The sequence below is a fragment of the Chiloscyllium punctatum genome, chromosome 5 (genome assembly GCF_047496795.1).
Source record: "Chiloscyllium punctatum isolate Juve2018m chromosome 5, sChiPun1.3, whole genome shotgun sequence".
Taxonomy (NCBI): domain Eukaryota; kingdom Metazoa; phylum Chordata; class Chondrichthyes; order Orectolobiformes; family Hemiscylliidae; genus Chiloscyllium; species Chiloscyllium punctatum.
This window is the reverse complement of record NC_092743.1, coordinates 94,409,483-94,436,585: the sequence shown is the minus strand read 5'-3', so window position 1 is coordinate 94,436,585 and position 27,103 is coordinate 94,409,483. Positions and strand designations below refer to the sequence as shown.

General features: G+C 40.7%; 1 protein-coding gene across 1 annotated transcript in view; it reads right to left on the bottom strand.

Annotated features, from left to right (window-relative positions):
• The window catches only part of LOC140477238 (transient receptor potential cation channel subfamily V member 6-like), a 110,390-nt gene extending 83,507 nt beyond the window's left edge, over nucleotides 1-26,883 (bottom strand). Inside the window, exons 1-2 of the mRNA XM_072570785.1 lie at nucleotides 26,805-26,883; nucleotides 3,936-4,068 (exon numbers count right to left, since the gene is read on the bottom strand). Coding sequence (XP_072426886.1) covers nucleotides 3,936-4,068; nucleotides 26,805-26,879 — 208 coding nt within the window. The 5' untranslated portion in view covers nucleotides 26,880-26,883. The remainder of the gene's footprint in view (nucleotides 1-3,935; nucleotides 4,069-26,804) is intronic.
• Nucleotides 26,884-27,103: the final 220 nt, after the last annotated feature.

Genomic DNA, 27,103 nt, shown 5'->3' with positions numbered 1-27,103 from the left:
GGTGAATCTGTGGAACTTATTGTGCAGAGGGCTGTAGAGGTCAAGTCATTGAATATCTTCAAGACAGAGAGAGCAAGGTTTTTGATTAGTAAGGGCATCAAACATTATGGGGAGAAGGCATGAGAATGGAGTTGAGAGACAGCAGTCATGATTGAATGGTGGAGCAGATTCAATGGACCAAGTTGTCTAATTCCATTCCTATGTCTTATGGTCTAATTGATAGTAGTTTCATGGTCACTATTACTGAGGCTAGCATTCAATTCCCAATTTTTATAGATTCATCAAATGTAAACTCCATCAGCTACTACTGTTGGATTTGCAACTGATATAAGGCTTTAGCTTGTACCTTTGAGCTACTAGCCTGGTGACATATCACCATTCCTCCCCCTGCATAGTCAACCGGTCAATCAATCTTTAAATGATATAGTGGAGGATTGATTTAGCTATGTCTGCTGAAATTAAAAAAAGAGCCCTGTTCTTTTCTTCTGTGTGCCACCTTCTTAAACCTGTTTCCTCCACCTTCAGCTCCACAATACGTGCAGGAGTAGCATCTTTGTCACTGAGATCAAGATCAACCAATTAATTGGATTGGTTGCTTCCGACCCAATCACTGGCCTACGGGGCTAAATCTCTTTCTTCTAAAGTATCCTCTTGCCCAACCCTACCCTGAGTATGGATCTTTCTTTTGTTTCTTTACTATCTCCTCTCATCCCCATTCTGAGCTCATTTTGTCTGTAGACCCACCTCCTGTTCTGTTGTTCCCAGTCCCATTAATCTGCTGATCACCCAATGTCTTCTCAAGGTCAACATATTTTGTAATCATGTTAATAGATCTGTCTCTTCTTGAATGTTTGGTTTGCCTTCAACTGTGCCATCAATGGCTCTCTCCTGGGAAAAAAAGAATGATTGACTCCAGGGTCCCCCAGATTTAGTGCTTCATTTCCAAACTCCCTTTTCTCTGTAATGTCCTTGAATGTGCTGTTGGCCTCCAAGTCTGTGCTCACTCAACTGGATCTCTATGTCGGAATCATGTTTGCTTTGGTTATAGAAGACACAGGGTTGTTGTGGAGGGGTGTTTTCTGACTGGACATCTGTGACCGGTGATGTTCTGCAAGGATCAGATCGACCTCTGTTGTTTGTAATTATATAAATGATTTGAATGAAAATGTAGGTGGTCTTATTAGTAAGTTTACAGATGACACAGAAATTGGTGTAATTTTGGATAGTGACGAAGGTTATCAAAGGATACAGCAGGAGATAGATCAGTTTGAAAGTTGGGCAGAGAAATGGCAAATAGAGTTAGTCCTGACAAGTGTGAGGTCAGATGCAAGAGGAGTCTACACAGAGGGATCTTGGGGTGTAAGTACATAGCTCTCTGAAAGCGGATAAGGTGGTTAAAAAAAGGCATGTGGAATGCTTGCCTTCATCAGTTGAGGCATTGAGGATAAAAGTTGGCAAAGTCAAGCATAAAACCTTAATTTGGAGTATTGTGTGCAGTTCTGATCAGCACACTATATGTAAAAGGTGAAGGCTTTGGAGAGGGTGCAAAAGAGGTTTACCAGGATGTTGCCTGCATTGGAGTGCATTGTTTATAAGAAGAGGTTGGACAAACTTGGATTGTTTTCTATTTCAATCCTTTTGCAGAAGAGTTAGAACATAAAATTTAGAACAGGCCAACAGAAGAACAGGCCACTCAGCCCATGATGCTGTGCCAATCACAATGCCAAGTTAAAGTAATCCTTCTGCCTGCCAATGCTCCCATTCCCTTCGTTCTTTGCATATTCATGTGCTTATCTAAAAGCCACTTAAATGACCCTATCATCTGCCTCCATCTCTACCCCTGGCAGCGTGTTCCAGGCACCTACCACTCTCTATGTAAAAAAACTTGCCCCTCACATCTCCTTTGAACATTCCCTCTCTTACCTTAAAATGCATGCCCCCGTCGTATTAGACATTTCAACTCTGTGAAAAAGATTCTGATTGTGAACCCTATCTATGTCTTTCATAATTTTAGAAACTTCTATCAGGTCTGCCTCTGCCTCCATCATTCCAGAGAAAACAACTCTAGTTTTCCAGCCTCTCCTAATAGTTCATACCCGCTAATCCAGGCAGCATCTTGGTAAGTCTCTTCTGCACCCTCTCCAAAGCCTCAACATCCTACCTGTAGTGTTGTGACCAGAATTGAATGCAATAGTCCAAGGGTGGCTTAAGCAAACTTTTATACAGCTGCAATATCACTTCCTGTCTCTTGTATTCAGTGTCCCAACCAATAAAAGTCTAGCTATTTGTATGGCCACTTTCAAGGAGCTATGGACTAGATCTCTCTGTACATCAATGCTGTTAAGGGTCCTGCCACTAACTGTATACATTCCCTTATCATTTCATCTGCCAAAGTGCAAAACATCTCACTTGCTCGGAATAAACTCCATCTGCCATTTCTCTGCCCATATCTGCAACTGATCTATATTCCAATGTATCCTTTGACAACCTTCTACACTTCCCACAACTCCCCCAATCTTTGCGTCTTCTGCAAACTTACTAACCCAGCCATCAAAATTTTCTTCCAAGTCATTAATATAAATCACAAACAGCAGAGGTCCCATTACAGATCCCTGCGGAACATCACTAGTCACGGGCCTCCAGCCTGAAAAACACCCTTCCACCCCCACCTTTTGTCTTCTATGGGCAAGCCAATTCTGAATCCAAATGGCCAAGTCATATGGATCCCTTGCATCTGAAGCTTCTCAATGAGCCTACCAGGAGGGACCTTGTTGAAAACCTTACTAAAATCCAAATAAACAACATCCACTGCTCTACCCTCATTGATTATCCTCGTCATCTCAAAACAAAATCATTTGAGTTAATCAGACATGACCTTCCCTGCACAATGCCATGTGGAATGTGCCTAATTAAGCCAGGCTTTTCCAAATATGTATAGACCCTATCCCTGAGAATCCTCTCCAATAGCTTCCCAATCACCCATGTGAGATTCACCAGGCTATAATTTCCTTCCTTATCCCTATTTCCCTTCTTGAACAGAGTTACAACATTAGCTACTAGTGGCTAGAGAGGAGATAAAGGCCATGGTTAAGGCCCTAACAATCACCTTTCTGACCTCTTTCAATAACCTGGGATACTTCTCATTGGCCCTGGGGACTTACCCACCTTAATACTCTTCAAGACATCTAACACCACTTCTTTCTTGGCCTCAAAATGCCCAGGCAAATTAGCATAACCCACACTAATCACACGATTCTCCATGTCCTTCTCCTCAGTGAATGCCAATGCAAAATACTCATTTAGGCACAAAAATACAGATTGCTGGAAAAACTCAGCAGGTCCAGCAGCATCTGTGGAGAGAAATCAGAATTAACTTTTTGGGTTGAATCACCATTCCTCAGAACATTTTTAGGATCTCACCCATATTCTCTGTCTCCAAGCACAAGAACCCTTCTTTATCCCTGAGTGGTCCTTCCCTCTCCCTAGTTATCCTCCTGTTTTAGAAAGCAATTTGCCATACTAATTGTTTTCAGTGACTGAAAGGTAACTTTCTGTGATTTATGTCAAGAATATCCAAACTTCTGAGTCAAAGCATTTATTAGTTTCTCACTTTAGAAATGCTTCCTATTAAGATAAATAATTTCACTCTTCCACATATTCTATTCCAACTATTACTTTTATGCTAAAATGAGTAACCTATCCACAATTCTTTGTAACATTAAAAACAATAATTTGATTAAAGATATGAATGTTTATTGTCTATGTTTCATTTGCATTCTGAATGTTAAGTTGTAGTTCAAGCGGACTTTATCCAAGGTTGCTTCCCTGTTTTCTAATAGCTCATAGGGAGCACCACAGGTTTCAGTTTGTTATCCCCCAGATTGCCATAGTTGAATAACTTGACTATAACCTCAGTAAATTTAAGGTTATACTACCTAGCTCAGCGTCTGTTTTAAATGGTATATGTTTATGTAAAACTCGTCGTTGTCGCACATAGTCCTTCCACTTGTCTTCTACTTCGTCGTCATTCCCTGGCACGGTCACAGTTGTGGACTTTGATTGTACTTCCTGTAGAGAAATATTCAAGATGCATTGAACATTTTCATAATGCAAATCATGTGGATTCTTCTGCTAGTACTGATATAAGCGATAGCATGCAGTTATCAAATATATCTTTGAATCTATCAGTAGAAAACATCAGAGTACAGTGCACCATTCCTCACACATTGTTGCTCGTTTTCACCAGTATTCTCTTCTCCTATCCTGGGAATACTGAATTATTCTGAGTTGTCCTTCCACAGTACTTAGTACCTCAGCCAAGTATCCACTGTTACTGGAATAACACACACTGTCTCTCTCACATGCACAGACTCTGATACACACACTTTATCATACGTGCACTCATACACACATAAACACAGACTCACACACATATATACATGTGATATACACACATACTTTCTCTCTCTCTCACAAACACACTTGCACAAACACACTCGCACACGGACACATACTCAAACATACTGTCACACACATTCTCACACACACTTTCTCAGAAACACATTCAGACATTCTCATACATGCACACACCCCTTTTCTCACACATTCTTTCACATACACACTCACCCACGCATATTCTCACAGACACATATACACATTCTCACACAAACATGTACACAAAACCACACATATACTCACACACTCTCTGATACACATGAGCACATATTCTCCTCATTTGTTTACACAAAAGTTATTGGTTAATATTCAAAATTGGAGACCTAATTTTGTCTATTTGTCTATGAGCCAGTGATGGGAATTTTTACACTGCCTCATCCCTTAGCTCTGGAATGCCCTTCCTAAAACTCTCTGCCTTTCTTCCTTCCTTTGCTTCTTTAAGATGGTCCTTAAAATCTACTTCTTTGGCCAACCATTTTATCATCTGCCCTAATCGTGTCTTCTGTGGATTGATGTCACATTTTGATGATGTCAGTGCGTTGTATCTTTAGGATATTTTGCTACTTTAAAATCACAATATAGATTGCTTTTTCAAAATTCCTGTTGTAGGATGAGTGTGGCTGCAACAGCCCTCGAGAAGCTCAACACCACTCAGAACTGAACAAATTGCTTTATAATTCCCAGTACCACTGAATTTAATATTCAGTTTTTGCAACAAGTGCACTATGACTGAAGTATCTACAATCTTTTGTAACAACTCACCCAAGTTATGTCCACAGAACTTCCTTCTCCTGTGACCTCTATTAAGAATGAATATGCAGCAACATTTAAAGACTACCTTTATCTCAAGACTTTCTGAATATTATAGGCTATTCTAATTTCATCCTAGTCTAAGTGTTCCTTTATTGTCACTAGATTATTGCCCTGAAATTCTCTAACATCACCCTGACTCTTCAAACAGAGCTTTAGGCAACGTGTATGCAGATCAGAAGATGAAAAGCAGAGGTAATTCTGTACTCTCTAGTTTTTTTATGGGGTCTGTGCTTATCATGTAATTATACAATAAATGCAGTAATGGCTAAAGCATATTATCTCTACTCAGCTGGTAATCAAACTATTTCCTGTTTTCAGTCTCTCGGTAGAAGTAAAAATGGTACACCTTTCCAAACTCACATTGGAATATTAAACCGGAAAACCTGCAATTTAGTCAAAGTGATCATTTTGCGCTGAAATTCTACTGTTTGGTGATAAATGCTTTGTTAAAATTACAGACAAATATATGAGCAGATCATCCTGATGATTCATAATGGTTTACAGTGTGGTTTCAATTAATTTCTGGAGGATTTCATTTCTGGCAGCATATCTGAGCTATAATTAGCAACAGGTAGAAAACCACTTCAATTGAAATGTTTTTTAGACCACAAGATAATTAGGAAAATCACTGACACCAAATACAAGATGCATGAAGTTTGTGAATGAAGCTTGTGTTTTACTACATTTACATTAAACATTGGAATTAATTATCCATGGTACATGCCAATTTTCAAGGGAGAGGTGTAACCTACTTTGCAATCAATCCATATTTATCAACAATAGTCTTAATTGAAAATGCAAAAGCTATTACACTTAACAATAATGTTAGAACACAAACATATTTATGACGCCTACTCAATTCATTGGGTGATTAGATCTGCCCTAATTGTACTGGTCTGATCCTGTGCTACCTGCATTACTATAAGCATATGAGGCTCATCTGGCTGTTACGTCAAGCCTCTTGAGGTGTGCAGTGGAAAATGCGCTACAAGTTTCCAGGAAGTGTTCAGGTTCACAGTACACAGACATAATGTTGGACAGAAGTACAAGGTCACCAGGATGACATTGAGAAGGAAGGTGGCTGTGCCATTTAGCATAGTTCCAGGATATTGCTGCAGCGGTTCCAAATTGTAGGTGTTTTCTCCCACCAAGGAGGATTAGTAGTAAGTTTGGATGGCCTTTGTCTCACATTAGTGGTTAAAATGTAGCCTCAAAATGGGATGGGTAAGTTATTTTGGCTATGATGCAGCCAGCTTTGTTTTGACATGAGTCTACTGCCAAGTATCCAAAGCTCCTGTCTGATCTTGGCTCCTTGTTAATAAGAAAATCAGGAGGGAGATCCAAGATGGCGGCGACCCAGTAGGTCGGAGTCTGTAGTGGTCTGCCTAGGACCCGGGCAAAGTGGGACGCCCACCTTCTCCTCACCTCTTAAACCTTTTAAGATAGTTTTTGTCCAGCACTCTTAGTCATTTTCCATCAAACTTTAATAGTTTCGTGCCTTTTTAAAAATGACTAAGGGCAAAAACTCTCACAGCTCACAACAAGCGGGGACCCCTCCCCCACCCCCTCCAGCAGCAGCAGTGACATCCACAGCTGCCTCAGGGGACTTACCTGTAGAGGTGAGCCTGAGCTCTGAGATCGTCACACTCCAGGAGAAGATCAACACATCCATCGAGGACGCCCAGTCCAGAAGCATGACCGAGAGATCGAAAAACTTGAGCAGCGTGTTGGAGGGGCAGAGCAATGGGCCACGGCCTCGGAGACTGCTGCTGAGTCATCCGTGGCTCAGGTCTGGGCTCTAGAGCAGCGAGTGTGGACTCTGGAGAAGCACATCGATGACCTCGAGAATCAAGGTCATCAGAAAAATATTAGGTTGCTGGGCCTTCTCGAACGGGAGGAGGAAGGCCAGCTTGTGGAATTCTTGGAGCAATGGCTCCCACAATTATTGAAGCTGGAGTCGGAGTTGGGGCGGGTGTGGGTGGAGCGGGCCCACTGGGTTGCTGTATGCAGGCCTGGGTCAGACCAGCGGCCCCACCTGGTTCTAGTCCGACTTCAATGTTACAAGGAAAAGCAAATGCTCCTGGCGGCCTCCAGAGTCCTGGGGAAGGATCCCCATGCTATGATATACAAGGGCTCCAAGATAATGCCGTTTCATGACTTCTCTCCAGTTGTGGTCCACAAGAGGAGGGCGTTTGACGAGGCGAAGAAGCGCTTGAGAGACTTAAATATTCAATACTCCATGCAATATCCAGCAACGCTGCGCTTCAGCCATGGAGGATCCATATATAACTTTGGATCACCAGAGAAAGTAAAATAATTCCTGGACGCTCTTCAATAGACTGCGGGACCTGAACTGTATGGACAATGACTTTATATTGAACCCTCCCCCCCCCCCTTCTTTCCCATGTTTACCCTTCTTTCTTTCTCCATCTTTCTCTTACTCATCTTTCTCTGGGGGGAATGGAGGGGGTGCTTGTTCTCTATTCTTTGGTCTCCTTTTTGTAGCTCGTGTGGCTTATCTGACTTGTGGGGGAGGGGGGTCTTTTTTGGGTTTTTTTGAGTGGGGTTCTCTTTCTTGCTTCTTATTTAAGTTGCCTAATACTTGCTGGGATGGTACTTTTGTAACTTTATATATTTCTATTCTGTATTGTTTTATTAAACGTATCTAGGTGATGATGTTGGGGGGGAGGTCACTCACTTTTAACTCCTGTTTTATAAGACACTTGAATTTACTTACTCCATTTTGTAATGCCTGGGTTGAGGGCAGGGCCTCAGCTGGGAGAGGTTATGCTAGGGTTATTGGAAGGGAGTAGTACCCCCTGGGAGCAAGGGGGAAAGTCTCCTTTCAAACATGTTTTGTGTTATTTTTACTTAGGAATAGTCTGTAATTGTGTTGATTTAATTGTTTTAAAGAGTTTTTTTTTACATGTGAATTTTCTATGGTCTTTATTCATTGTCTTTTGGGTGGGATTCTTCCTCCTGGGGGGTCTCGGGCCTGCCTGGACGATCATGACTAGCCATTCGCTGAGGTGGTGCATCTGGAATGTCAAGGGGAACCATTCGCCAGTCAAAAGAAAAAAGATATTATCAAGTCTTAAAAAAGAAAGGGTTGATGTAGCTCTTCTACAGGAGACACGTCTGTTTGATAAGGAGCACTCGAAGCTCCAACAGGACGGATTTTACCAGGTGTTCTTTTCATCTTTCAGCTCAAAAAGTAGAGGAGTGGCCATTCTTATTTTGAAGAATCTTCCTTTCCAAATGCTCGGCTGGATGGTATATATTGATCAAAGCCCTAATATATGGAGAGGAAAACGGGATTTTGAATCTTTATTGCCCCCGGCACACCCTTTTAAATTTGTAACAGAAGCGTTCTCTAAGTTAATGACTTTTGGGGTCTACCATACAATTATAGGGGGAGATTTTAATTGTATTATTGACCCAGAGATGGATAGGATACCAGGAGCTCTGCAGGTATATCTCTGAGATCTAGGCAACTGGCGGATCTGAACAAGGAGCTAGGACTAGTAGATGTATGGGGGTGTCTTTATCCCCACGGTAGAGATTTTACTTTCTATTCCAACCCACACAGGTGCCATACCAGAATTGATATGTTTTTTTGCCCCCTCAACCCTATTGAATTAGATACTGTCCTGTAAAATAGGTAATATAGCTATTTCAGATCGCGCCGCATTATATGTGGAAGTTAAGATTAAGGATGATGGCATAGGCCCTCGACATTAGCGTATGAATCCTTTCTTATTGAAGGATAGCAAATTTATAAAGTATTTCTCGCAGGAATTAAAAACCTTCTGGGATATCAATTCAGGTACAGCTAGTAACCCTACGATGATGTGGGAGACCACTCAGGCATACGTGAGAGGCTTGATCATCTCATATTCTGCGACTCAGAAAAGAAAAAAGGGAGAGCAACAGTGCCTGCTCGAGGCTCGCCTGAAGGCAGCCGAAATTGCGTACGCTAATAGGCCGTCCATTATTAAACTACAGAGGATCACAACCCTTAAAGCAGCCTTGAACACCGCACTTACTCAAAGAGCAAAAAGGGAAATATTATTCACGAAGCAGAGATTATTTGAATATGGTGACATGCCTGGCAGGTATCTAGTGTACCTTGCTAGAAAGAAAAAGGCTCCCCAAGCCATTTCGTCCATTAGAGGAAGTGCTGATACCCTGACTTGTGATCTTAAAAAGATCAATATAGCCTTTAGAAAGTTCTATTTCAAATTGTATAAGTTGCAGGATTGTGAGGATAGAACTGGGAGGATGGAGTCTTTCTTTGAAAATCTGGTCCTTCCGGGCCCAACCTTGGAGCAGGTGCTGATTTTGAATGTACCCCTTGACAACCCAGGAAGTACAGGAGCAGTTAGGCAGCTTCAGAGTGGCAAAGCGCCTGGGCCAGATGAATTCCAAGTTGAGTTCTATAAAGAATTTATAGGGGAACTAGCTGGGCCACTCATAAATATGTACAATCACTCACACAATCAGGGCTGTCTCCCGCCTTCATTGAGAGAAGCAAATATTTCTCTCATTCTTAAGAAGGGAAAGGCCCCAGAAGATTGCTCTTCATATTGTTAAATGTGGATTTTAAAATTCTTTCAAAAATATTGGTACTAAGATTGGAGAGGGTTTTACCATTCATTGTAAAAGAGGACCAAACGGGGTTCATAAAGGGTCGCAGGTCAACTAATAACATTAGAAGGGTCTTAAATATGATACAAGCCTTTCAACAGGGAACAATACCAGATTTAGTTGTCTCCCTAGATGCAGAGAAGGCATTTGATTGTGTAGAATGGCCATATCTTTTTTATACGCTGGAACGGTTTGGTGTTGGAGAAGTCTTTACTAAATGGGCTTCAGTATTATATAATGATCCCAAAGCAGCAGTGATCACCAATGGTCTAAGTTTGGATAGTTTTAGCATTGGTAGAGGATGTAGTCAGGGATGTCCCCTCTCATCATTATTATTTATACTAGTGATTGAACCACTCATGGAAGGTATACGAACTGACCCTAATGTAATGGCTCCAAGGGTTGGATCAGGAAAGCACAGAATTACTGTCTATGCTGATGATGTTCTCCTTTCCTTAAATGATCCTTTGACATCCGTGCTCCACTTAATTCAAGTGGTTAATCTATTCGGTATGTTCTCAGGTTACAAAATCAATTTTATGAAATCAGAGGCCATGCCGTTGGGAGGCCTTGCCAGTATATCCAACCGGAAGGATCTTGTTTTCCCTTTCGGTGGTCACGAGAAGGTTTTCAGTACTTAGGTATTTTTATTACTCCAGTATTTGGTCAGCTATATAAAGCTAATTATGTAAACTTACTGGAGAAGATAAGGCAGGATCTTTTACACTGGGGAGTCTCCCAATATCCTGGCTAGGCAGAGTAGCCTTAGGTAAGATGAATATTTTACCTCGTCCCCTATATCCTATGAGAATGCTCCCCTTGATGCTGCCGAAACAGGTGTTGTGTAAGCTTTACGGCTGGCTCGGCTCCTTTATTTGGAATCATAGATGGCCCCTTATCAAATTAGAAAAGCTGCAGCTCCCACAAGCAAGGGGAGGACTGGACTTTCCAGATTTCAGGAGGTATCAGTGAGCTCCCTATTATCTTATATAGCTGATTGGGTCTCTTGTGACCCTCAATCAATCTGGCTAAATATTGAGGCCTCCCAAGCAAAATGTCCCCTTATCAATCTAAGCCTTGGGAGTCCAGAGGTATCTCCTGGTTGGGAGGCCTGTTTGATGAGGAGGTTATGATGTCCTTTGAGCAGCTGCACCAGACGTTTGGACTGCCTAACAAGGATCTCTTTCGGTATTTTCAAATACAAGACTTTATACAAAAGAAGACCACACTGATAGTCAATCCTTCCAAATCGGATAGGGAAGGGAGAGTGCTATGGCCGATGGGATCACCCTCGCTCAATACTCTTTATTATTCATTATGCAATAAGAATTTGAAGGACATGGAGCAATTATAAAAAACTAGGAATCAAGAATTAGGGTTGGAAATCTCTTCAGAAATGTAGGAGGATGTCTGACAAAATGCCAGGAAGATCCCTATTTGTAATAGAACTCAGGTTACTCAAGTAAAGATTCTTCACAGGGCTCATATGGCACCTGAACGACTCGCAAAGTTCAAGACAAGGAGCATCTCCAATGTGTCCTAAATGTAAAATAAAAGTTGGCACTCTCACACATTGCCTTTGGACATGTCACAAGATCAGTAGGTATTGGGATAGAGTTGTGAGAGCCTTGACAGAGATTTTGGGTACGGAGATTGGATTGGATCCAACGTCCCTACTTTTGGGCTCTTCAAATTTTCCCTCCCTGGACGTGCACGAGAGGAAATTATTTTTAATCCTCTCCTTCTGTGCGAAGAAAAAAATCTTAGTGAATTAGGTATCCGAAGGCCCCCCAGGACTTTCAAACTGGCACAGGATAGTCATGGAATTTATCCCCCTTGACTTCCTCACGAATATGGTGCACCAAAAAACAGAATTATTTTATAAAACATGGCAGCCCTTTTTGAACTACATTGACACAGACATCTCAGCTATATTGTTTAGGGCTTTTGTTTAGCTGTGGTAGTGGTTCTGGCTGGTTCGGGGGCTCCCGGGAGGAGGAATTCCCGTATAAATACAGGTTCTATTATGACTTGCTGTAAACTTATTTTGAGCATGTATCTAGTTATTTAATTATTTTGTTGTTTACGGTTAATAATGCATGATATCCTATTTTATGTTATGGTTGTTTGTTTGTAGAGTAGATTAGCAGTTGGTTTTTTTCACTTTTTTAATTTTTTGTTCATTTAATTCTATATTGGTGTTGTTAACATATTGTAAAGAAGAATACAGTAGTTTATATTATTTTTGTAATTTTGTAAAAAAAATCTTTAAAATTGTTTTCTTTTTCAATAAAAATACCTATATAAAAAACATAAGAAAATCAGGATCTCATAAGTGATTTGCAGAGCCTGTACATTTCAATAAATGATGGAAGCAATGATGCCTATCAAAGGTAATTTTCAAATCATGGAAATAATCTCGTTGTGGGCGTCCAATCATCCTCTGCAATTTACCTGGTGGGTAGTCACCCCAAATTGTATTTAAAACCTCAATCTAGCAAATTACATTGTTGGACACAGCATAGTTTACCTGTAAAATGTAGATATAATTTAGATGTAATTGAGGCTAAAAAGTATGAGATCCTCTTTGCAGTATCATGTAATAGGACATGAAATTTGGTGGAGATGTTGTATAATGTAATTTGCAAATAATGATGTGACTCAGACATTGGTGAGAAAGATTGAGAGAAGACATCAAACTAGAAGAAGCATGTAAAGAGGGAGGTCCGAGACATTACACCAGAGAGCTGTATTTGTAACCTGTCATCTAGAAATATAAATTGAAAACAGTTGGGAGACATCAAAAATATGAGGGCTTTGCTCAAGAACATAGAGCCAAAATCTAATTTTCAGTGTATGCGTAGAAACCTACAGCTCAGAGAAGTATCTAACTACACCAATAGAAGCATTAGCCTAAATCACAAAATAAAGTATGGTGACAGTGAAGGCAAACTCCAGATTCAGGATCTAAATTTACAACACAGTTCACAACTGAGAAAGGGCAGACCTTGATGGCAGGGAAGAACCTTGGAACACTTTAAAGGCATAGCCAGAAAAGCAGGAAGATTCCGAAGCCAGGACAGATCATTGGAAGACTTTAAATAGAAAGCTGGAAAAGCAGAAGCCTGATGACCAGGAAGAACCTTGGAAGTCTTTAAATATAGGGCAACAGCGCGGAAATGTTCAAAGGTTGGAAAAGAAACTTTGAAGATTCTGAAGGGAACTGAAGCAAGAATAAAAGCTGAAAGAATGGCAGATACTGTAAATCAGAACCAAAAACAGAAACTGCTGAAAAAGTTCAGTAGATCTGGTAACACCTGTGGAGAGAAATCAGAGTTAATGCTTTGGGTCGAGTGGCCCTTTATCAGAACTGCAATAATACTCTGGAGAATAAAACACAGAAACACAATATTTTGACAAAAAAGCATGGAGAGCCCTAATACATCCAGATCAGTACAACACAATTGTCCATTGATAATGGCAACTCCAGTAGATCCATTGCCATCCCTCAGCTGTTAAAATCTTCTTATGGCTCATAATGAAGTAGAAGTGGGAGCATGTGAGCAGCAGTACAGAACTGCATCAGGTTTGCAGGTGAAAAAGCAGCAATACCGAATCAACCCATTTTTATATGCTGTAGGCCTAATTGTTGATAATGCTCTGGTAAAACAAAACAAGGAAAAAACAGTACTGCAGGACATAATGAAGTCATTTGAGTATTTGATGGATACTTTCATCCTAAAGTAATGTAATTATGTAAAAGATGATTATAGAAAAAGTGATCTCAGTGGCTGAGAGAATCAGTTGAATATTTTAAACAGATTTATAATATCTTGCAAGATGTTATGGGCAACATTCCCTGAAGCTGGGTAGCTGCTCCAATGTTCTGTTGGCATGCCAACCTTGGCATTAACTTTCTACTCCAGAAATTGCTGCTGTGCATAGGACTCAGAGGCCCATGCAGCCAGTAAGGAAATTAGAGGGCAAGCTAATTATAGGTACTAGGAAATTGGGCAGCTCAGTTGCCTGGAGGGCTGGTTTGCAATGTAGAGTGATGCCAACAGTGTGGGTACCAACTGAGGTTACCAGGAAGGTCCAACCTTTTCAAACTCACTCCTTGCCTGAGATGTGGTGATTCTCAAGTTAAACAACCACCAGTTGTCTCTCTTGAATGAGAGCAGTCCTCTGGGACTGTGGTGACTTTACCTTTACCTTTAAAGGCTGAATTAATTTGAGACTGCTTCATAGTTAGTGCGAAGGATGGAAAGTTCTCAGGCTTTCTTAAATTCAAGAAAGACTTTACATTGCAACAGGCAATCCAATGCACATGCAGGCAGAGGCCAGGCACCAAAATTCATCAGTCCTGCAAGGGAATGCTGCAGACTCTTCTTATATTTGGGAATGCCTGAAGATGGCATATTAAGCATCCTGAAAACCAGTCAAGAAACTAAAAGAGTGGGAATTCAACAAACATTCAAACAAAGAACAGGAGATGCTGGAAATCTGAAACAAAAACAGAAATTGCTGGCAAAACTCAGCAGGTTGTGCTGCATCTGTGGGGACAAAGCAGAGGTAATGTTTTGAGTCCAGTGAGTCTTCACCAGAACAACAAGCTGGTTTACAGATTTGGGTCAAACAAACCTACAAGAACAATGAATGCCTAATTGGAAGAACTGAGTGCTATGACTCTTTATGCAGCAGCAGCTCAAAAAATGTCTGGCAAAAAGAAATTTCCAAAAAATGGAAATCCTGAGGCAAGGAAAAAAGTTCAAGGAATTAAAAATAATAAAATGTTATGTGAGGGCCAGGGTTCTCATTGTATGGTGTGAGGGGCCTAATGAAAGGCACTGTTGTACCCTTGGGGCTATGCTCTGCCAGATATGGGCTTTCATTTCCTGTAATGAGAAAAGGAGAGAGATTGATTGAGATGGAATTGGAGGGCATAGTTTTTCCTGTTGGTGCAGGTCAGCAAAAGGTGGCGAAGAGTTCTGAGGTGTGTGTGTGTGTGTGGAGGGGAATGGGCAGGATGAGAGCAAGTAATACTATAAGTGGCCTTAATGGGAAGTGGGTAAAGTGGAGAAGGTTATTGTCTTTCTTATGGCATTGCTAGTCCTTCTACCAGGCCATGAATAGAACACTGATCTACGCGGCAACCTTAGACCAGCATGCTAGGGTCTGATCTTCTGGAAAGAGAACTTCCCTTTCTTCTTTAACCCTCTCAAACCAGGCTGTCCAGATCCCTGTCAGAGAATTGCAGTGCCATCTTCCCCAATTTGGACTTAGTCTTACCTTGCAGGCAAGGCTGGAAGGGACGCAGTGGATCAAGCAGAATAGGAAAATTTAATTCTTATATCAGCAATGGAGTCTATCCCACAGTAATAACCAACACAACAAATGCATTGCGACTTTAAAAAAGCAGCCATAAAGCCTGGTAAAGAGACAAGAAGTCCAGAGCAACAAATGTGTGTGTGTAGGTACCAGATACTAAGAAGTATCTGACTATGCTTGTACAATATTAGCGTAGAGTGTAGGATAGAGCATTCCTCACCATTGGAAAAGGTATCCAATGAGTGCATGCTGTCAGTCAAACAAAAGTCATACTCAATCCTTTTGTGTACACTCCTAAATTTTCCTTACAACAGCTTGAATTTATACCACCTTTCTTCATATTTTCTTTTCCAATATGAGAAGATATATTCATAAAACCATCAGACATAGGAGCAGAAGTAGGCCATTCAGCCTTTGTTTTGCATTCAATGAGATCATGGCTGATTCAATAATCCTCAACTTTGCTTTCTTACCTGTTCTATATATGGGTGAATCCAAAATGAAGAGGTAAAAATATTAGATGCCAATCAATTTAATGAGAAATTGAGAAGAAACTTCTTTTCTCAAAACATTTTGGATTATTGGATTTGTTATCTCACAGAAGGCTGAGCCAAATAGCTAAGGTAAATGTAATGCAACCTAGATGTGTACATGAAGGTAAGAATAATAAAGGTGTGTTGACAGCATTAGAATAAACACTGGCATCGAATCATCTGTTTCTGTGCTATAAAGTTTGACTAACTTATTTAAACCTGATTAAGAATCTGTTATGTCTCATTTGAATGTACTCTATACGCAGTTCATAAATTTATAAAAGGTTTCTCTAAATGCCAAAAATTGTCATGTTTATTCTGGTTTTAAATTTTCCTTGGTTGCAATCATGTACTAATCTCCATGATGTATGGGGAACAATCACTAATTTTGAAAATGTTCCTCAAGTTGCTTTATTAATTTGTTTAGTTCTCTGCCAGTTTTTTTTCATGAAGGGAGGAAATTCAGTAATAGTTACGTACAATCTCAAGCACCCTCTGCTGTTGAGCACATGGCAGCAGTCAATCAAACCAGATATGCTTCTGAATTGAAATGGAACTGTGGTTTGGAAAGGCCAAGATGAAAAGGAGAATATTCGTTTCAATATCACATATTTGCAATACATTTGTCTACTATCTTCAAATGAGACTAATGGCATTGATGTATGTGAATGACCAACATGGAGGAATGAGTAGATTAAACTCTATTGAGATTATCTTAACTTTAAGATAAACATAGATTGAAATGAGGAACGTAGCACCCTTTTCACATTGCTTGTGACAGCAATTGCTATCCATTTCCTGTTTGTTCACCGGAAGTGGTAGGATAGATTTAAATTCTCTCAAATGGCTGATCCACTGGTCCAGTAACTTAGTGTTATTTTCTTTTTTGCTTTTTAAAACTCTCCTTAAAACCCACAAAGCCCTTGAACATACTCCAAATATTTTCCCTTTTTGTTCACCAATGTCCTGTATAGCTGCAACATGAACTCCCAACTCCTGTATTAAAAACTCTGACCAAAAAAACGAAAACATACCAAATGCCTTCCTCACTACCCTATCTACCTGCAATTCGACTTTCAAGGAGCTATGAACCTGCACTCCAAGGTCTCTTTGTTCAGTAACACTCCCTAGGACCTTACCATTAAGTGTATAAGTTCTGGTAAGATTTGCTTTCCCAAAATGCAGCACCTTGCATTTATTTAAATTTAACACCATCTGCCACTTCTCAGCCCATTGGCCCGTCTGATCAAGATCCCATTGTAATCTGAGTTAACCTTCTTCACTATCCACTACGCCTCCAATTTTGGTGTCACCTGCAAACTTACTAACTATTCCTCTTGTGTCCACATCCAGATCATTTATATAAATGACGAAAAGTAGTGGACCCAGCACCGATCCTTGTGGCACTCCACTGGTCACAGGCCTCCAGTCTGAAAAACAACCTCCATCACCATCTTCTACCTTCGAGCCAGTTCTGTATCCAAATGGCGAGTTCTCCCTGTATTCCATGAGATCTCACCTTGCTAACCAACCTCCCATGGGGAACCTTGTCAAAAGCCTTATTGAAATCCATATAGATCATGTCCACCACTCTGCCCTCATCAATCCTCTTTGTTAGTTCTTCAAAAAACTCAATCAAGTTTGTGAGACATGATTTCCCATGCACAAAGCCATGTTGACTATCCCTAAATAGTCCATGCCTCTCCGAATACTTGTACATCCTGTCCCTCAGGATTCCCTCCAACAACTTGCCCACCACTGATGTCAGGCTCACTGGTCTATAGTTCCCTAGGTCGTCCTTACCACCCTTCTCAAACAGTGACACCACGTTAGCCAACCTCCGGTCCTCCGGCACCTCACCTGTGACTATCAATGAAACAAATACCTCAGCAAGAGGCCCAGCAATCACTTCCCTAGCTTCCTGTGTTCAGTGCTGTTTGCCCAGTTATAGGAAGGATATTATCAAGCTTGAGATGGTTCAGAAGAGATTTTCCAGGATGTTAGCGGATATGGAAGGTTTGAGTTATAAAAAAAAGATTGGATAGGCTGGGACTTTTTTCACTGGAGTGTAGGAGGTTGAGAGACGACCTGATAGAAGTTTATAAAATAATGAGAGGTATAGATCGAGTTAATAGCAGTTGTCTTTTCCCTAGGATGAGGGATTTCAGGGCAAGGGGACATCTTGTAAAGGTGAAAGGAGAGACATTTAAATAAGACATAGAAGCAAACATAGAGTACTTCGCCTGTGGGATGAACTTCCTGAGGAAGCGATGGATGCGGGCACAATTATAATGTTTTTGTCAGACATTTGGATAGATATATGAATAGGAACGGTTTTGAGGGATATGGGCCAGGAGCAGGCAGGTGGGACTAGTTTAGTTTGGGATTATGTTCAGCATGCCTGGTTGGACCGAAGGATCTGTTTTCGTGCGTATGACTCTATAACTCTAGGAGTATGACTCTATAAATGACAAAACATTTCCAAGGTCAGAATGTGAATTGCTTGGAGGGGAATATCTGCAGATGTTTGTGTTTCTGTGTATCTGCTGCCCTTATCCTTCTAAACAATTGTAGTTGTGGGATTGTAAGATGCTTTCTAAGGAGCTTTGGTGAATTTCTGCAGTGCATCTTGCTAATACATGCTACTGCTATTGAATGTCAGTAATGGAAGGAGTGAATGCTTGTAGGCTGTCAATCAAGTGGGCTGCCTTCTCCTGGATATGTCAACCTTCTTGATTGCTGTGCTGGACTCATTCAGGCATTCAGAGTATTCCATCACCTTCCTGAGTTGTGCCTTGTAGATGGTGAACAGGCTTTGGGAAGTCAGAAAGTAGGTAAAAACAATGACTACAGATGCTGGAAACCAGAGTCTAGATTAGAGTGGTGCTGGAAAAGCACAGCAGTTTAGGCAGCATCCGAGGAGCAGTAAAATTGATGTTTAGGGCAAAAGCCCTTCATCAGGAATATAGGCAGAGAGCCTGAAGGGTGGAGAGATAAATGAGAGGAGGGTGGGGGTGGGGAGAAAGTAGCATAGAGTACAATAGGTGAGTGGGGGAGGGGTTGAAGGTGATAGGTCAGGGGGGAGCGTGGAGTGGATAGGTGGAAAAGAAGATAGGCAGGTAGGACAAGTCATGGGGACAGTGCTGAGCTTCCTAACCTCTGAATTGCTATTATAACTGTAGCATTTTTATGGCTGGTCCAGTTCAATTTCTGGTCAATACTACAACCCCCTAGATGTTGATAGTATGGCATTCAGTGATGATTATGCTATGTCCCATGGACAGTGCAGGAGGTCATGCCAGGAGCAGCATTAGGCACACCTAAAAATGAGGTGTTAATATGGTGAAGCTACCAAAACAGGACTACTTGCATGCCAAACAGCAAAAACTGCAAGTGGTTCACCCAGAACTAAGTGATCCCACACCAACAAGCACCAAGACGTGGCTTGGCTGGTGGTGAGAAGGGCTCTGCCTGTGAGATCCTTCATGCACGCCCGGACTCTCTGCCGCACCGCACGCTGCCCTCGAAGTGGCTGCGGGGGGGGGACGAGACTGTCACACACCTCCTTCTGGAATATGCCTATGCAGAGGAAGTCTGGAGAGGAAAGCAGTGGTGCTTGTCGAGGTTCGTCCCGAGCAGCGCCGTGACGCGGGACTCCGTGCTCTATGGCCTGTTCCCTGGGACTCACACCGAGACGAACATTAACAGCGCCTGGAGGATCATCAACTCGGTGAAGGACGCTCTCTGGGTGGTCCGAAACCTGTTGATCTTCCAGCTGAAGGAGTTGACCCCGACTGAGTGTTGCAGACTGGCACATTCCAAGGTCCAAGACTATGTGTTGAGGGACGCGCTGAAGCTTGGGGCAGCTGCCGCCAAGGCGCGGTGGGGAAAGACCACCCTGTAAGATCAGGGGGCCCGTGCGGACGTTTTTTGGGCTCTGCTGATGCCTCAGCCAAATATATGTATAAGATTGAAAAATGCACAGACCTGTATATGACAAGGATAAATTCGAATCTGTGTTTGTAAATGTGGACATATGTATGGCATGACCAAATGTACAGACTATCAAATCATTTTATGAATAAAGTATATTTTTGAAATAAAAAAAAATAAGTGATCCCACACCAACAGATCTGTGTTCTGTAGTCTTGCCACAAGTAGTCATGAATGGTGGTGGACAATTAAACAACTCACTGGAGGCGGATGCTTCACCAATATCCCCAATCTCACTGAAGGAAGGGTCCAGCATATCAGTGAAAAGAATAAGGCTGAAGCATTCGCAGCAATCTTCAGCCAGAAGTGCCAAGCGGATGATCCATCTTGGTCTCCTCCAGTCATCCCCAGCATAACAGATACCAATCTTCAGCCAATTTGATTCATTCCACATGATGTCAGGAAATGGTTGCAAGCACTAGATACTGCACAAGCATCAAATGTCAAGGGAGGATGGTTCGATTCTCCCTTATTAGAGATGGTCAATGCAAGACACTTGCATGGCATAATGTTGCTTGGCATCTCCAACTAAGTAGAGACTCTAATGTGGATCTATCAGTTAGATTGTTTATGTCTTTTTTTATAAGAGACCATACACTTGAATGAAATGTGAATTCTAGTAATGGAGTATGCATTGAAGGAAGGTGAGTGTAGTGAATGAGTTTCAATAAATAAGAACTTCTCAAAGTAAAGTCTGTAATTAACACTTAGAAATGTATATTATTTCATCTCAGCTTGTCTCCTGAGATCTACCAATAGTGGATATTGAATGAGTTGGCATGATTGGGGCAAGAGCAATGGGTGGTGGGTGAGGCCTGTTTTGATTGGGAACTAAGTTTGCATGAGTGCCATGAAGGGACATGACAGTGGGCAGAGGGACATAAGTTGGCATGGAGAAGGCAAAAGGGCATGAGTGGGGTTGGCTGAGGGACATGAGGGGACATTGATTGGCATGGATGGTACATTGAACCCATGTAGGCAAAAGATGGGGTGCGAGGGGGTAAGGGTTGGAAGGCTGATTTTAGTCTATTTTTCATATCTTGATCAAAATGCCAGTGCACCAGGTAGGTCTGTCGGCATATCTAGCTGTGTCCGAACGCATTTTGGGACTGCCTCGCCAAAATCACACGCACGTATGCAGCAAATGGAACCAAAATTCCCACATTTGGAGCAGTTTCTCCCTGGTCAGGTTTGTGAAATTGTCCTGACTGTGCAATCCTGATCTGGAGCAAAAATTCAGGAGAGAGTGGTGAGGACTTGGGCTTGGGGCAAAGTTTCAACTACTGCTCAAAGTGGACATGGATCAACAGATAGACTGTACTACTCACTAAAACACAGTGACAAAATGCCCTCTAGATGGCAAAAAGGCACCTGACTGCACCTGCTCTTCCTGACCCCACAAAAGTAACTGTTTTTAGTTTGTCTATTCATGTGCTACTCAATGCCTGGTCCATATAGCACTCTTTGCCAACCTGAGTCTAGATATTGTGATTGGAGTCTTACACACTCTACACGATCACCATTTGAATATTTACGGTCGGACTTGCAGGAAAAGGCAAGTGTTTGCCAAGTTACAGCTAGGCCCATCAGAGTACTTATTTAGACAAACCCCGTGCTTAAATAGTTATAAGGTTCCCATTCAGTTAGCTGGCTGTTTAATAAGAACAGAGTGCTGTAGGACAATAATATCTTTATGAGTGGCAAAACTTCCATGAATAAAACTTTACAATATATGGCAAAATCATGATACCAAGCCACGTGAGAAAGTTTTAGAACAGATTAGCCAAAGAGGTAAATTTTGAGCAATGCCTTAAGATGAGAGAAAGAGACAGAAAGGCAAAGGGATTTAAGGAGTGATTTCCAGACTTTAAACAACTGAAGGCACAATTGCAATTGAGTAGAGATTAAAATCAGGGATGCATAGGAAGCCAGAATGGGAGGAGTGCAAAATTGTAGCACTGCAGGAGTTTGCAAAGAAAGGAAAGCACAGATTAAGAGGGATTTGGAAATATAGATTAAATTTCAAACTCATTCTCTTGTTGGACCATGGACCAATAAGGATAGGTCTAGGTGTCAAAATCCAAAATTGTCATTGCTTTACCAATGTTTCCTGATATATCTGGCCTCCTGCCCTTTTGGTTGATCCCTTTGTGTCCATATGCAGGAAAACATAAACAAACTCTTTATAACATATAGTGCATATTGGAGTTTTTCTACCCATGATATTATTTCAATCTGTATAGTAAGTTGTGATAAAAATTAATTTCAATAACCTGAGAAGGTTTACCATAATGGTTCAGTGAAAGGCAAAATACTATTGAATTTTACACTCCATATTTTTGTATATTAAAATAACATCCTCAGTCATTCACATTCTGGAATGTTAGCATTTGTCTTTTAAAGACTGTTCTGAAACCTAACCCACCTTGACAACATTTTACAGATAATAGAACTTTATCAGATGAACCTAAAACCACAAGTAATCTTTTGCAACCTCAGACAGCTCTTGGTTCCAAAAGCTCAACGTTTAGCATTTCTATTCTTTGTTGATTGAGAAATGAAAGCACCAATCCAGACCACAATGTTGTGCTTAAACTTACTAAGATAGGTTTATGTTAAAGTTCTAATGAAATTGCATCAACTTGGCATATCTAAATTACAGAAATGGGATATTATGCAGAAGCTTCTTTGTTCAATTCATAAATGGCTTGTATCTGACTCTTTCTACATAAATAAATTCATAAGTAATTACATAATTGCATTTGCCAGATATGCATCAAGCCACTTGTTCTGCACACTCAGACACTTAACACATTCAATGCCCACTGCAAACTTTCCAGTAGCGGATAAGTATATTCCTTAAACCTATGAGTAACAATTGTGAATCCTCTCTTTATCTACTCAATGATACTTCAAATGACATTTCAATTTCAAAATAATTACAGAGAAATCCAGATGTTCCATGTCCTTGACAATTCTGATTCATTAACAGGATGTGATTTAGTTTAATGCTGTGACATTATGCTGTGCTCAGTAACTTTTATAACATAGGAAAGGGCTCAAACACAGTGACTGAAGGAAAAGCTAATGGAAGGGGAAATGTACACTTGTGATAACTGGTTAAGACATTTCAATTCCAGAGTAATACTGTCACTGTTTGGGAGTAGACATTTAAATTCATGATTACGCAGACTTTCCATTTGCATACCATGATGTTAAATGGCAAGATTTGCATCTCTTTTTAAATTCTATCATATATTTAGATTAGATTACTTACAGTGTGGAAACAGGCCCTTCGGCCCAACAAGTCCACACTGACCTGCAACCCACCCAGACCCATTCCCCTACATTTACCCCTTCACCTAACACTATGGGCAATTTAGCATGGCCAATTCACCTAACCTGTACATTTTTGGACTGTGGGAGGAAACTGGAGCAGCTGGTGGAAACCCACGCAGACACGGGGAGAATGTGCAAATTCCACACACTCAGTCGCCTGAGGCGGGAATTGAACCTGGGTCTCTGGCGCTTTGAGGCAGCAGTGCTAACCACTGTACCACTGTGCCGCCAATATTGAAAAGGAATTGCTATCCTCAGCTGGAAAAATTTATCATGTCATAAGACTTTTCATTAATTCGTTAATAGGATGTGGACATCACTGGCTAGGCCAACATTTATTTCTCATCTCTAATTGCCCTTCAGAAGGTACTAATGAGCTGCCTTCTTGAACTGCTGTATTTTTCAGGGTTTAGCTGCCCCACATTGCAGTCAGGAAGGGAGTTTCAGGATTTTGAACCAGAGGTGGAGAAAGAACTTAAGGAAGTTTTCGTTAACTTCAAGGAGAAAGTGGCCCCTTATACTTGAAATGTTCAAATAAATGTTTACAAGGCTATTTTGTTTTAGCTATGAGTACCAAGGAAGTGAAAACAGGTTTTTTACTGACCTGGGGTTAGATTTTGACTTGCATGAAAGCTGCCTTGCATATCAGTTGGCCCTTTTAAAAATAGCCTGATTTCAATTTCCCTTTCAATAAATATGAATGGCCTAAAATTGAATGTACAGAGAATAAATTTGCAAATGAGACTGAACTCTTCAATGTACAAACCACTGAAAAGAAGATTCTCAGTAGAACATGGAAGAGTACATGGGTAGACACCTGGCAAATGCAGTTAAATGCAAAGAAGTGTTAAGTGATGCATTTAATAAGAAGAATAGAAAGAGACAATATAAATCAAATTGGAAAAGTCTAAATGGATTGAAAAAAGAGATTTGGGGAATGTGAACATCGATAAATCTTTAAAGATGGCAGAAAAAGTTGAGAAAGCTTTTAAGAGACCATATTCTAATTGGCATCACATCCACAAACATTCAGTCACTGCAACGCAGGCACTCAATAGCAGCAATGTGCACCATTTACAAGATGCACTGCAGAAACTCACCAAAGATCCTTAAACAATGCATTCTACATTCACAACCAATTTCATCTAGAAGGATAAAGGCAGCAGATACATGGGAACATCACACTACCTGCAAGTTCCCCTCCAAGTCAGTTACCAATCTGTCTTGGAAATATATTTCAATTCCTGTAGTGTAGCTGGATCAAATCCTGAAATTCCCTCCTTAACAGCACAGTGACTTTATCTTTATCATATGGACTGCAGCAGTTCCAGAAGGCAGCTCATGACCACCTTCTCGAGGGCAACTAGGGATAAGTAATAAATGCTGGCCAGCCAGTGATGACAATGTCCCATGAATGAATAAAAAAAAATCCATGATTCTATCTATAGAAAGATGAAGTTAAGAGATCTTAACTTTTCAATCTCATATGAATTATATGATCATAGTTGGAGTACTGTGTTCAGTTCAGTACACCATACTTTAGGAAGGATGTCAGTAGAAAGCAGTGCATTATTAAAGTGGCAGGATTTTGCACAACCCTGCATTACAAAAGGATCTACATATTTTAGCACATGAATCACAAGACGTTAGTATGCAAGTACAGCAAATAAGGTGTTGTCATTTATTGCACTGGAATGGAGTATAAAGTAGGCACATTTTATACAGGACAAACATGTGTATGAGGCCATGTGCAGATCAGACATGATCTTATTAAATGGTGGAACAGGCTCAAGGGGCTGAATGGCCCACTCTTGCTCTTAGTTCATATGTTGATATCTTTAAGAAGTTGCAGTGAAAATTTAAGAGGGACATTAAAGACCAGAGACCAGAGAAATTAGGGTTGTTCAACTCAAAATGGAAAGGATTCAGGAATACTTATTCAGAGGTGTTCAAAAAGTTAAGGGTTCTGAGAGAGGAAAGAAGGAGAAACTTCCCACAAAGGGAGGGGTCAGTAACCTAAAGACACCTGAAGTAACCTGAAGTAAGAGAAGAAGAAATTTTATTTTTCACAGCAGGTAACTAAGTTGTAACATAAGTAACTGTTGCGCACTATGATAAATGTATTCTGTTGAACAGATCAAGCTTCTGTTCGACCAAAGGCATAGTGTGGGAATCCTTCCCCACTTGGTTAAAAATAAAGAGTGTAATGTGAGAAAATGTGAAGTTGTTCACTTTGACAAGAAGAATAAAAATGCAGAGCATGATTCTCATCATGAGCAACTGCAGAATTCAAAATGCATGACCCACATGAAGTTTAATATGCAGGTGCAGCAAGTGATTAAGGTGGCTAATGGAATCATATGCTTTATCACAAGAGGAACAGTGGTAATGTCACTGACTAATAATCCAGAAATCCAGGCTAATGTTATGGGAATATGGATGGTGCAATTTGAATTCAATAAATATCTGCAATAAAAATTGTTGGCCTAATGGCAGACTGGTAACCACTGTTGACTATTGTAAATGCCCTTCTCACTCACCAATGTCCTTTAGGAAAGGAAAGCTGCCATTCTCACCTGGTCTGGCAAATGTGACTCCAGATCTACAGCAATGTGGTTGAGTATTAACTGCTCTCAGGGCAATTAAGAATGGGCAATAAATGTTGGCCTAGCCAGCAACACCTACATCTCATGACTAAATGAATAAATATTAGGTATCCCTTTCATGGCAGAAACAAGAACCTGAAAAATACTGTTACATAGCAGTGAAGAATACAGACCTATGAAGGTTAATATTGGCCACATTTTCATTGTGAAGAATGAATTATGGGATACAATGTAATTAAGTAGGAGGAAACCTATTTGTTAAATTTCTTCAGGAGTGGATTACTTCAGTTGTGTAAGAGAGACTCAAGTGGCTTTAGCACCAAGAAGGTTAAGGGGAAATTTGATAGCGGTGTACAAAATTATGAATAGTAGTGGTTTCTCCTGGCAGGAGACTTGGTACTCAGAAATTACAGACAAAGTCGAAAAGGGAAGAAATATAAATTTCTTTAACATAGTGATATGCTGTTGTGATTTGGAAGGTATTGCCTAAAAAGGATCATGGAATTAAATTCAGGCATAACACCCAGAAATGAATTGGAAAATTACACAAAAAGGGAAAATAATGCAGGCCATGAGGAATAAGTATGAAAGTGGGATTAATTGGATATCACTTTCCAAGACCCAACAGAAGCACGCTGGGCTGAATGGCCTCCTTCTATTCTGTAGAATAGCGTGCTTCTTCCTTGCTGGTGTTTGTGTGTATGTATGCGTGGCTGTAGGTGTTTGTTATGTATATATGTGTAATGTATTTTTGGTACATCAATAATATTATGCTACAGTACTTGTAAATAACAAAAGAAATATTTCATGATCAGACTTGCCCAGATTAGGACACCATCTGCAATTAGCAGACTACATGAAACAGAAGGGCCCAACCAATGCTAAACCTTTTCCTTCAATGATCTCCCAAGCTGCGTAATACTGAGAAAACTGCTGTTGCTGCAGGCATCACAATCCCGAACTTTATGATACAATTAAGGAACAGGATGGTAATCTCAGTCAGGGTACTGTGCTTGACAATGAGCCCAGGAATGTACAAGATGTAAAAGGAGATAAAGGAGCTTTAGACAAATAGTAAATAAAAAACTACCTGTGGTTGGTTGGAAATTGCGGATACATTTTCAATCGTTAGTGGCTTGACTTGGTTTGGACCCTTCAGTGACATTACACACTTCTCACTGAAATAGGGAAATAGCACAATCAAAACGAGTGTATTGGAGGCATCTAAAATCTGGGGAATCTTTCTTTCAACTAAGTAATTCTGCACACTTTCCAAGCAAGTCATTCAAATTGAGCAACAAATGTAAATCATTGCAAATCATCAAGTTAGAAAAAGAATTGCGTCAATCAAATAAGGGATAATAAAATATCATATCTACAAGGGATATA